At 35.4% G+C, this 13592-nt stretch overlaps 1 protein-coding gene across 2 annotated transcripts in view; it reads right to left on the bottom strand.

The window, feature by feature from the left end:
* Positions 1–13592, bottom strand: part of LOC128869181 (uncharacterized) — a 57241-nt gene that overhangs the window by 19256 nt on the left and 24393 nt on the right. For both annotated transcript variants that reach the window (XR_008455225.1, XM_054111693.1), the window contains exon 4: positions 11692–11862. Coding sequence is in view for 1 of the 2 variants with exons in the window: in XM_054111693.1 (XP_053967668.1) it covers positions 11692–11862 (171 nt within the window). In the remaining variant the exon portion in view is untranslated. The remainder of the gene's footprint in view (positions 1–11691; positions 11863–13592) is intronic.

Below are 13592 nucleotides of genomic sequence, written 5' to 3' on the forward strand. Positions count from 1 at the left end.
AATTGTGCGAGAAGCAACATTAAGCTTCTGTATTCCCCATATCATACGGCCGTTAGCAGGAGCATACGCGCGTTTCCAAAATCTCCGATAAAATTCTTATTAGTTGAAGCTGGGTTACCGTCAATAGAAGAAAGATTTGATGCATGTCTCATGAAACTCATTCCAAAGTTATTTCTGTGCAACAACAACACTTTATATGAAACAGTGTTAACCGAACTTCAGCGGAAAAAACGCCAAAACGGAAATCAACAATTGGACTTATCATCGACTTGGCTAAAAAACTTGGCATATACTCACAAGTAATCTCAGAAAAAGAAGACTTCCCGCCCTGGCACATAAACAAGTTTTTTTTCATCTTGGAATTAGAAAAATTCAATAAAAGTGGCACTAGCCCAATAACCTATCAACGCTTATTTTCAGAGCTCACTAGCCCTCTACTTGGCGAATGGAACATGATATTTTCTGATGGATCAAAAACTGAGACAAGTACATCCTTCGCAGTCGTGGATTCTTCGGGGAACACAGTCTCAGCAGGCATCCTTCCCCATTTTGCCTCTGTTTACACAGCTGAAGCCACAGCAATCCTGAACGGACTCATTTCTGTTGAAAACTCAAATCTTAAAACAATTATATGCACGGACAGCAGATCAACAATAGCGTCAATACTGAATATAAGAAATAAAACTTATGCTATTTCCCAAATTCGCAACAAACAGATCGGCAATAACAACAACATAAAACTAATGTGGGTACCAGGCCACGCAGGCATTAAATGGAACGAAATAGCGGACAAACGAGCTAAATTGGCCGCCATGAAACCGCTCAAAACATTTAACAAGTTTTCGAAAAAAGATTTCAATAAATATGTACTCAATTACCTGTATCAAAAACAATGGGTTACATGGGGATCTACACAGCACCAATACACTACATTTAATCCAAACAGGCTAAAACCCGACTATCCATCTTACTGCCGATGCAATGATGTCAAAATGTTTGTTCGGCTACATCTTGGGCACACTATTGCAAGCCACTCCTATACCTTCTGCTCAAATATGAACGAGACGTTATCCATAAAACGGTTCGCGGATGACATATGGCAAAAACAAATTTTTTGTATTTTGGTAGGACTGTTATAAGCTTACATGGCAAATTTCAGCGTGATATGTCACATAGTTTGTTTTCTGTGCTACTGGAAACAAGTCAAGCTCGAGTGTGTTCTTCGAATTCTCTTTTATGACTTCAATTGTCTCAAAATGTTTTCCACGGAGCGGCAACTTGAGCTTGGGAAGCAGGAAAAAGTCACATGGAGCCATATCAGGCGAATACGGTGCTTGCGGAACGATATTAACATTATTTTTGTTCAAATAATCGCGAACAAGACGTGATGTGTGAGCTGGTGCGTTATCGTGATGCAAGAACCATGACTTGTTGTCCCACAATTCCTTCCTTTTAAGACGAATGTTCTCGCGCAAACGCTTTAAAACGTCTAAATAATATTCAGCGTTAACCGATTTTGCGATTTGTGCGAGTTTCAAGCACAATTTCCTTTACTTTTCTGATGTTTTCGTCGTTTACTGATGTTGCTGGACGTCGTTCGTGAGGCAAGTTTTCAACCGATGTACGGCCCTCTTTGAACGATTTGTACCACTGGAAAACACGTGCACGCGATAGAGCAGAGACCCCATAGATTGTCTGCAACATTTTTAAGGCGTCTGAAGCCGAAATTATGTTGGAATAACAAAATTTCAAACAAATTCTTTGATCAACTTGATTTTCCATCGTTAAATTCGAAGAACACACTCGAGCTTGACTTGTTTACAGTAGCACAGAAAACAAACTATGTGACATATCACGCTGAAATTTGCCATGTAAGCTTATAACAGTCCTACCATCCAACAAAAAATTTATTTTTGCCATATGTCATCCGCGGACCGTTTTATTGATAACGTCTCGTTCATATTTGAGCAGAAGGTATATTCAACAGAACTAACCGGCCAAACTGCCAGCACTGCCCTACATCACCACTAACATCAATTCATCTTCTCGACAACTGCACAAAATTTTCCACAGTAAGGAGCAATATTTTTTGGGACCAAATCCCATCACCACTATTAAGAAATATATGCTACGAAAATATTATAAAAATATCAGATTGCTTAGCACAGACCGATTTAAAGAAACTTATTTAACTAATTTATTATAACTTTACCTAGTTTGCCTGTAATTAATTTATAATTCATTTTATAACAAATTAGAGAACCGAAGGTCCTGGCAGCCAGTGCTCCTATTCTCGTGTTAAAATAATTATATTATTATACCACGTTTGTAAATAAATAAATAAATAAATATATCTTTTTTTTTTCTCAAATGTTTTTTTTTTTATATCTATATATTATATTTATATATTTATATTTTATATACAATATATAAAAATTAAGCCGAAAAAAAGTGTGCATTTGTCCGGGGTAATCTCAGCAACGCGTGTAAGGAAACCAATGAAAGTTTCACACATTATTGGTGTTTTTTTGGCAAAGGTTTCTGTGAAGTTTGGTTGAAATCCGATAACGCGTGTGTGTGCGGTGCGTCGGTTAAGTGAGTGTGTTTTTACTATTTGCCGCACGTATTTTTTGTACCGCACATAGCATTCATTAGAATTGAATACATTTTGGTCGTGTGTGTCTGGGCCGATTATTATGAAAATTAGTATATATATATTTTTTTCCACGGTGAAGGTTGGTATAATATGCTTATTGATTCCACTCGCCACCAGGTGACGCTGCCGAAGGCCAAAACGAGGACCCGGGTAACCCTTGGATGTGTTTTTACATTGTGGGTATCAAATCAAAGCTACTGATGAGTGCTTTAATACAGAGTATTTTTTAGATCTCTAAGTGACCAGGGTCTCGAGATATAGCCGAAAAGGTGGACCAAGTTACCCTTGGATGTGTTTGTACAATATGGGTATCAGATGGAAGCTGTTGATGAAAGCTTTTAAGTGAAGTAATTTTTACTGCCCATTTCTGGGATAAAGAAAGGAGATGGAGCTGGAAATGGAAGAGGAAAAGGAATAGCTACAGGAGGAGGAAGAGAAAGAGGAAGACCACTTATTATTAAAAATTAAAAAAAAAATTCTATAAGAATTTTAAAATGTTACATGTACGCTTATTATATAAACGTTAATCTGAAGTCAGTTATAGTGAAATATTCATTGTATCACTGCCGGCGTGATTGGTGATCGTTTCCTTAATTTTTTGCAGAAAAGTTATGCTAATATGAGATATTACCAATATCATTCATATATTTACGTATTACCTGTGTACTCACAAATATACGGTTGAAGCAAATATATGTCAGTTTTTTTACTTCGCCTGGAAAAGTTTATATAAATTTAAGAAGAGTAAATAGAACTTATTTTATATCAGACTTCACGCAAAAAAGTCATTTGCACCTGAACACATAGCTGGGTTAAAGCGGGGGGGAATAGAACAGTTCTTTTCTCCTTCTCCGCTTTTTCGCACACGTAATTGTATGGGATGAGGGCACGATGGCACATAAAAAGTCACTGGAAGCGCTTGATAGGACATTACGAGATTTACGTAGTAAAAATGAAATGTTTGGTCGTGCCTTAGTGCTGCTGGCAGGTGATTTTAGACAAACACTGTACAACTGTAGCAGATGAATTGGTTGCATGTTTGAAATCATCATATTTGTGGAGACATGTTCAAATACTCAAACTAACTACAAATGTACGTGCTCTAATGCAAAATGATCCATCAGCTGCTGAATTTTCACAGCAATTATATCATATTGGAAATGGCAAAGTTCCTGTCGATAATTTAACTGGCTTAATAACTTTGCAACCAAACTTTTGTCAAATAAGTCAAACGAAAGAACAGTTAATTCATAGTATTTTTCCAAATTTGCCTCAAAATTACAAAAATCATGATTGGCTTAGTGAACGAGTCATCATGGCTGGCAAAAATAAAGACGTGAATGAAATGAATGCGGCTATTTTGGCTAACATACCAAGTCCAGAACAAACATATCGATCCGTTGACACTGTTACAAATCAAGATGATATTGTAAATTATCCCACTGAATTTTTGAATTCCCTTGATTTACCAGGATTACCGCCACAAATGCTAAGCTTGAAAATAGGAGCACCGATTATTATGTTGAGAAACATAAATCAACCACGACTATGTAATGGCACTCGATTAACAGTTAAGAGATTGATGACTAACGTCATTGAAGCAACAATTTTGAATGGAAAATACTCTGGTGAAGACGTTTTAATACCGCGAATACCAATGATACCATCGGATATGCCGTTTGAATTCAAACGTCTTCAATTTCCTGTTCGCCTTTCATTCGCGATTACTATTAATAAGTCACAAGGCCAAACTTTATCAATTTGTGGTATTGATTTAGAATACCCATGTTTTTCTCATGGCCAATTTTATGTTTCATGCTCAAGAGTTGGTAAGCCATCGGTATTGTTCATTTATTCAGCAACGCATGGAAAAACGAAGAATATTGTACACCAAAGAGCATTACAATAAAAAAAGTAATAAAGTAAATCACATCAAACGTTTTTTAATTGCTACTACTATTTAAAACTTCTTTCATTACTATTCATGCGCTAGAATTTTTATAAAAAACACACAGTATTTTTCGGCTTAATTTAATTAATTAATCTAGATTTTTTTTAAAGACGACCAGTGGAACGGGCTGGTTTTCGCTAGTATTTAATATTTCTCTAATGAATTAACGTATTAATACCTTTTATCCTTTTGTGGTGTCTTCTTCTTGTTTTACTGCTGTTGCTTACTTGACGCTCTCCTGGCTGCTACTGATGATAACTCTTGTTGGCACTGAGCTGTTAGATGCTTCCTTGGCTGTGTAGCGACTATTTGGTTCAAAAGCCTTCGTTGCGTGGCTGCTTCGTGGGGCTGGGGATACACTTCACTCGTGCTCACTGCGTGTAATGTTTTTTTTTTTGGTTTTGATTTGGCGAATTTTATTTACTCGTAAAAAGTTTTATAAAAGATTCCTTTTGTGGCAATCCTTTGCTCACTAAAAGTCTTTATGTCCTGTTCGATTTTGGCAATTTGGGCCTACAAAGGACAGGTGTTTATTATTTTCAATTTTTGGTTTTGGAAATCTTTTGCCCACAAACACAAATGTTTATTATTAAAGTGTTTTTTTTTTTTTCGTTTTCACCGTTGCGGCAAACTTTTGCCAGCAATTTCGCTAAAAGTTCCTTATACCGCACTAAGAAATTAAGCTCACTTATCTATCCTTTTAATTTTGGAATAGATAATCGCGGTATCCTACCGACTGCGCCACTTGAAATGATTTTTCTTTAATCCTTTTACCTGTCCAATCTATCTTTTAGATTCCGCATTACAGACTACTAGAACTTATTACAATTGTCTTCCTTATACCTTTCGTTATGTCTACCTTACATATTTGGCCAGCAGGAAATTAAATTATTATTTGCAAATCGATTCTTTGGAATTGTTTTTGTATAAAAAAATATGAAAAATATTGGCATGTGCCAGAAATGCAAATTCAGCATTTGTTAAGTAAGTTCAATATTTGTTTAATTAATATGTGATAAAAAAGTTCTTTAGCAAAGTCAGCATTTGCTAAGCAAGTTCAATATTCTTTCGATTAATATGTGATAAAAGGTTCTTTAGCCATTTCAGCATTTATGAAATGTGAAAGGGTATTAGCATGTGCCGGAAATGCAAATTCAGTTAAATTATGAATATTAAGAATTTATTATGCGTATTATATTACACTTAAGGGCTTTACTATAACATTTAATCTGCAACAAAAAAAAACCTTAAATAAATAATTGATAAAAACCGAATAGAATAAATCATTACCAAATAAGGATAATACAATTTTGTGAAAGTGGGAACAATTGTGTTTGACCCAACACAACAACAGCAGCCCTGATACAACAAAAAGGACTACTCTGTGAAGGTGCTAAAAACTGTGACTGGCCCTGGTGACTGGTGAAACAGCAGCCCTGATACATTACAGAGGACCCTTCAACACTATTATACTAGAATGAGAACAGCTCTGTCTATTTTATATTAAGCTATCTAATAATTAAGAATTACAAAAATAACACTATTTAAGTATTCTTATAAAGTTAAACATACTCTGTGTTAAATCTTTATTTTCCCCATTGTGCATTAAATAAGAGAAAAATAAAAAAAATCTCTAAAACAGTTAATTCTGCTTCGGTTTAAATTTTTTTTCTAAAATGTCGAATCCCAACAATTTAATACGACCAGCTACCTTAAATGCTCCCATTACTAATCCTGACGCTCCTTCTGATTAGCCCAATAGAAATGGACAGATAAACATAGCGGACTTACGAAATATTATTCTAGATGTTATGAATAGCCAAATGCCTGGAATCGGGAAATTTCCCCACGCTTTTCTCGGAACCGGACAAGAAATTAACATACACTACTAAAGTAGTTGGGGAGATCCGTACATCATCCGATTCCTCTGTTTACACTAAATTCCACCCTTATCCAGCTGCGTTGAAACACGAAGTTGAAAGCCAGGTGAACAAATTACTAAATGACAGAATCATATGAAGATCACTAAACAATTCCGCAGTATAAATAGTCGATAAAAAACCTGACTCTTAGGGTTATAAACAGTTTAGAATGGTAATAGACTACAGAAACTAGGATATAGCAAATTTTTTTCTGTTCTGGATCTTAAAAGTGGATTTCATCAAATTCCGCTTAGAAACTCTGACATAGGAAAAACGGTATTTTCAATTAATAATGGAAAATACGAATTCACGCTCTTACCATTTGGATTGAAAAATGCGCCTTCGATTTTCCAACGTGCACTGGACGACATTCTCCGCGACTACTTAGGGAGAACATTTTACGTATACATCGACGACATAGTCATATATAGCAAGTCTCAGGAAGACCATATTCGGGATATTCAGAACATATTCAGAACACTGGAGGATGCCAATATGAAGGTCCAATTGGATAAATGCCATTTTTTCAAACAAGAGGTTGAATTCCTTGGGTTTATAATTTCAGAAGCTGATATAAAAATCAATCCTGGAAAAGTCGAGGCCATTGAAAACTTTCCACAACCTAGAACAATTGAGCTCCTATCCTTTTTTGGGCCTTTCAGGCTATTATCACAGGTTTATAAGGGACTATGCTAAAATGGCAAAACTTTTAACAGCCCTCTTAAGAGGAGAAGAAGGTCGGATGTCAAAAGGACAGTCGTCAATAATTGGTGTAGAATTCAATCCAGAATCAACTGAAGCATATACAAAAATTAAAAATTCTTTAATTTAAAAGGACATACTACTTAGCTACCCAAATTATAAGGAGCACTTTGAGCTGACAACCGATGCGTCAGATTATGCTCTTGGAGCTGTGCTCTCGCAAGGCGGTAAACCTATTACATTTATTTCAAGGACTTTGAACAAGGCTGAAGAACACTATGCAGCAAATGAGAAAGAAATGCTCGCTATCATCTGGGCCTCAACTCATTTCGAAACATTTTATATGGTGCAGCAATGGTGAAGATATACACAGATACCAGTCTCTAACTTACGCTCTCAGCGATAAAAATAATAACAGCAAGGAAGGCTATATTGGAGGAGTACGACTACGAACTTTTCTATAAGCCGGGAAAAGTGACGTAGTAGCTGATGCCTTCTCCCGAGTGCCAGAGGTATCACAAATCAACACGATGACTGAGATGGCTCATAGTGACGATAGCTCATAGCACAATCTCATTTTCAGCGTTGAAACACCTGTAAATGCATTCAAGAATAAAATTTATTTTGATCCGGATTTAACCACAGCGTATAATTTTGAAATTGTTTTCCCTACTATTCACAGATATACAATACTTTTGACATATTATATTGTACTTCCGAATAGCTAATTTCTATTCTGAAAAAATACCTCAATCCATCTGTTATAAATGGTAAAGGCCCTAGAATCGTTAATGGGAAAAATTCAAGAAAATCCATTTTGCTAAAATCCGAATAAGATTCACAAGCCTTCAAGTGGAAGATGTGAAAAATGAACGTCAACAGGATGAGATAATTATAGGTACACATAAAAGAGCACAAAAAAATGCTAAAGAAAACAAAATACAAATTCTTGAAAAATTTTAATTCCCTAGTACGAATAACAAGATTAATAGAATTGAGAAACAATGTGTGGTATGTAAGGAGAACAAATATGATAGGCATCCATCGAAAGCTGTACTTAAAGAAACACCAATACCGACGTACTCTGGAGAAATTCTTCATGTGGACGATTACACCACCGAAAACCAACTTGTTCTTACAGCCTTAGATAAATTTTCAAAATACGCGCAGGTCAAGCCCATTAAGTCAAGAGCCGTCGAGGACGTGAAAGAACCCCTTTGAGAACTTAATTTCCTATTCGGCGTTCCGAATTGTATCGTTTTCGATACCGAAAAATAACTTTTATGTTACAGGACTAACTAGGAATACAAATCTACAAAGCTCATTCTTATTCGAGCACGGTTAATGGACTGGTCGAACGATATCATTCCACCTTAACGGAGATTATGCGTTGTCTTAAAACCGAACGCATTTACACTACTTTTATAGAATTGTTAGATAGAGCAGTTTATGAATACAACTATTCAATACACAGCACAATGGGTCAAAGACCACTTGAAGTATTTTTCGGACGGATAATATGTACTGACACTGAAACGTACTAAAAAGCAAGGCAGGACCACATTCAAAGACTGAAAGATGAACAAGCAACTGACCTAATGATTCATAACAAGAACCGAGAGCCAATAAAACAATTCGATCGGGAGAAAGCGTTCATGTAAGAATTCATAAGCGCTGTGGAACCACACTATCACCTAAATTTAGAAAAGAAATAGTCAAAGAAAATAAATATACCACAAAAACTACAGAGTCTGGAAAAGTAGTCCACAAGAATAACATAAAAAAATGTTAACTATATTTTATCTTTTTACAGCACCTTTTTGACCATTTGCTTCTCTGCTGCAATCGAGATGCAAGTTTTAAACTATACGATGTCACACCTTGTGACTATTTTTAATGGACCAGCGAGAATACAAGACGAAACATTTAACTTAATCCAGATCATAGAAATAGACAATTACAGATCCGTTATTGACAATGCCGGACCAAATCAGACAAATTATCCCTAAATCCAATCCCTTCTTATCACTCCTAATGCATGAAATATCCCAAATTCACGATACCCTAGAAACCATGTGAAATCGGCCAGGAGAACAAGAGCTATTAATATAATAGCAACTGCCTGGAAATACATCGCCGGATCACCAGATCACGACGACATTAAAATGGTGAAAAGCGCATTAGATCAAACTATCCGAACCAATAACCCATAAGTCATTATAAACGACATCTTTACAGAAAGATTAGATAACCTTACTCAAATAACAAACCAAACATCCGAGGTAATAAAGAACAGTAATGATTATGCTAACGAGGCTACACTCACTAGATCAAGCTCAGGTTTACAAAAGAAGAAATAACTAATATCAAATATGCTATTCAATGGACAAAACAAAATATTATAAATTAATTTTTGTTATCATCAATAGAAGAAGCTCTTGATTTGCAAGCATTAAGGTTCTGTACAATCAGAAATAACTTGTGTGTGTTATTGTTAAGCCCATAAAGAAAAACACAACAAACAACAAAATATTAAAGGAAAACGATAAAATATTTGGCATCAAGAATGAATGTCTAACAAAAAAAAAATTTTTAAATTTGTAAGAATGACGAATTGGTAAACATATCCAACAATACTTGCATCCCACCGCTATTAAACGGATGAATTCATCTTGTCCAAATTCTTACGGTTACCATATACCTAAAATAGAAAATATTTCTTCAAGTGTAATCTTCCTTAATGATTTTATAGGGACAATAAACAATAAAACCGTTAATGGGACATTTTTAATAAAATTCCACAACGTTACATTGCAAATAAATAGCAAATTTTATAGAAACTTGGAAGCTAGTTAAGGAATGATGTTATTCACAAATAATAATTAAAAATAGTTAAGTAAATTCTAAGTATAGTCATGCAAGGCTCAACAAATCCAAACATATATATTTTAAGCATAACAAAAACTAAACATATGTTAAGAATAACAAAAGATAAACACGTTTTTCCCAAACAGCAAACAAAGAACTAAATTGCAAGTCGTGTACCTAAGACAGTAAGATGAGATATAAGTATAAATACGACTGTCAAATATGTTGGCAGTCAGTCCAGTATTAACATAGTGTTAAGAACTACCCTAAAATAAATTCATGAAAAAAATGTTTAAATATTTTCCATAGACAAGCAATTCTTTAACTATATTCCAAGTCTTTAACTAGCTCCACTTTTGGAAGCTTAACACAATTCAGCAAACGCCGGTTGAAGATGAATTCATAAACCTATTATCCTTGGAAATGTTGAGCCTTTTAACTACATGGTATGTCTTACCAAAAAAAAAAAAAGTTGATGACCTACCCTACTTCTAAAGATTGGGGACAATCGTTTTTGAAGGAGGAAGAGTTAACACAAAATATGTTGAAAATTCGTTGTACATTTTGGCACATATGAATTCAGTCCCTATTCATATTTGTTTCCCAATATTTACTTTACACACGCGGTCATGAAAACTTTGTTGTCAGTTAATATCGTTGACAAGTATGTTGACAACCATTCGCTACCCAAATTCTCAGACAAAATAAACACGAAATTTGAAAATGCATTTCCGTTCAAAAAACTTCACCTTCTGACTTGCAAAGCGAAATCATTAACTGCAATGCTTTCGCAAAATTACATGGAAATCTTAATAGACAATTTATGGTGTGGGCAGTTGATAAGTTTAATGTATTTTTTAAGATTAAGTCACTCTGTGTTTGAACTTCAAAGAGTGAAATCAAACTTCGAGTCGATAGCGGAAAGGATTTTTATTTGTTCAACAGTGTCCGCGATTTTTTGAGAAAGTTCGCGTTAGTTATATTTTTTTTAAGATCTTTATCGAAAAAGATCTAAGTTGTATACTAATAATAAGTTTTGCTGGGAGTTCAGAATTCAAATATGTTCGTACATAAGCTAGAGCATCAAGTGGGGATACGCACATACATATAGTACATATTTGTACAAATATGCATATGCAAAAGATAATTGTTTTAGCATTTGTTAGGCGGGAATACAATCATTCGGGTATTTACTCCTGTATGTAAATATGATAAGGCGATGCCTTGTGAGGTAGGTCATGGTTGCTTCAGTGCATACATATGTATGTGTGCGGCACTTTGTTTGTTACAGATGCAATTGAACTTAGTTAGGGTTATTATACCCTCTAATGAAAAGTAAATTGAATAAAATTTCGTTTGCCAAAGGAACAAATAATTGCACATTCAAATGCCTTGCCAAATGCAGCCGGCAATTTGAAACCGGAAACTGTCGAAAAAGTCCTCGCGGTTACACTTCATTTTTGACAATTCACACTACTCGTAGCTCGTGAGATTTCTTTATATCATTAACATCCTTTGTAACATGTGTCTACATATTTTACACAATTAGTGTATCTAAAATATATACATATATGATTATATTTATGTAATACCATGGTTACTTTTTCGGGGTAGCCAATTGTGTTTCCATTCACCCTCATGCTTTTCATCATAGCCGGCATCTTATTGAGTATTTCTTCTTGCTCCTCATAGTCATAAGCCTGACATCTTTTCCTTGTGTCAGTATATGGGCTCCTGATAAGCACGTCGAACCCATCCTTTGTCTGAAAATATTGAAATTGAGATAAGTAATTCTATTTATGTAGGTCAATATTTTATACTGTTTTAAACAACTTAAAGTATTTATTCCAATTACGTTGCTGCAGGTGTCCCATACCTGCAGCTCTTATTATAACTTGCGCCACCATATGGGAAAATAATTTTGCAGGTGTTTTCACTTTATGTAGGAGCGGTCCCGAAACCCAGAAGTGGCTTGCTAAAATTGTATGTGTTATTGTCACCCCTGTGGATGTACATAACAACGACTCTAATATATCTCATTTGCCTAAAAGGCCAGACACAAACGCGACAACATTGTAGCCATAATTTTGGCAGCTTTCAATATATATATATATAATTGGCGCGTACACCCTTTTTGGGTGCTTGGCCGAGCTCCTTCTCCTATTTGTGGTGTGCGTCTTGATGTTGTTCCACAAATGGAGGGACCTACAGTTTCAAGCCGACTCCGAGCGGCAGATATTTTTATGAGGAGCTTTTTCATGGCAGAAATACACTTGGAGGGTTGCCATTGCCTGTTGAGGGGCGACCGCTATTAGAAAACACTTTTTCTTAATTTTGGTGTTTCACCGAGACTCGAACCAACGTTCTCTCGTGAATTGCGAATGGTAATCACCCACCAACCCATTCTGCTACGGCGACCGTCCTCAATATGCTTTCATAAAATACCGAGTTAGAATTAAAAAGTACATATTTGTAAAATATTTATGATAACTATTTATCTTTGAGCATTGCCGCTTGGACATAATTTGCAGATGGTAGTGTTGAGTCCTCAAAATGTCGTAACAGTATGACTGCCATATTTTTATTTTGTTGAAACTTAAAACACACAGGTTTTGGATGGAATACATGTGCGTGGAGGCTGCCAGCAATTTAAAACCAGATTCTATTAAACCTTTTGACATATCTGGTTTTTTCGACCATATATTGAGGGTGTGAACTCCAGGGTGGGGGAGTTTTTTTATGCAGCAATCTATATGCGCTTGGACTTTCAATATACAAATAACTAACTGGGTAATGTCCTTATCAGACCAAACTGTCTTGACCTTTTGTAAAAATGGAGCGCAATTTTTACTCAAATTCTGCTTTCATCATAGAAATGCGCTTTTCGTGAGATTCTATTCCTCAATCATGTATTATGAAAATAACTAAAATTTTCGATTCCGATATCCCCCACCTCCCGTAAGTCGCTGTCGTAATACAGCTCCTGGCTTGGTGATGTTGAGGTAATGATTTATGTATATGAGAGGTTCCACTAGAAGTGATACACCACATCTGTAATCCGCATTCAAAGGTGCATGATTAAAATAAACTTTTTTGATTAGGAGAACTTTAAATACCTTTTGATGTAGATTGCTGAGGTAAATCTTTAACCAAGCTTTTATTAGTCGCTTGAGTGTTCTCTGGAACCTGAGCAACAAACATACAGTATTTGGGTGCAGTACTTCTTTTTAGATGTTGTGCAGTCGAGAAGCCTGAGATATTTTCAATAATGCAATATTATTAAATGTGTTAGCCATTCATAAACTATTTTATGATCATAGTAAATTGGGTCGCATTTTTGATGTCTTCACATGAAAAATGCTTTATGCAAATGCGGCTGGTGTTTAGGTTGAATTCATATTCTCTCCGGTAAAATTGAATCCATTTTTCTAACAGAGGTGCGACGGATGGGAAATTGAAAAGTTTAAACATTTATCGGGTGTGGTTTTATTGC

The sequence above is a fragment of the Anastrepha ludens genome, chromosome X (genome assembly GCF_028408465.1).
Source record: "Anastrepha ludens isolate Willacy chromosome X, idAnaLude1.1, whole genome shotgun sequence".
Classification (NCBI taxonomy): Eukaryota; Metazoa; Arthropoda; class Insecta; order Diptera; family Tephritidae; genus Anastrepha; species Anastrepha ludens.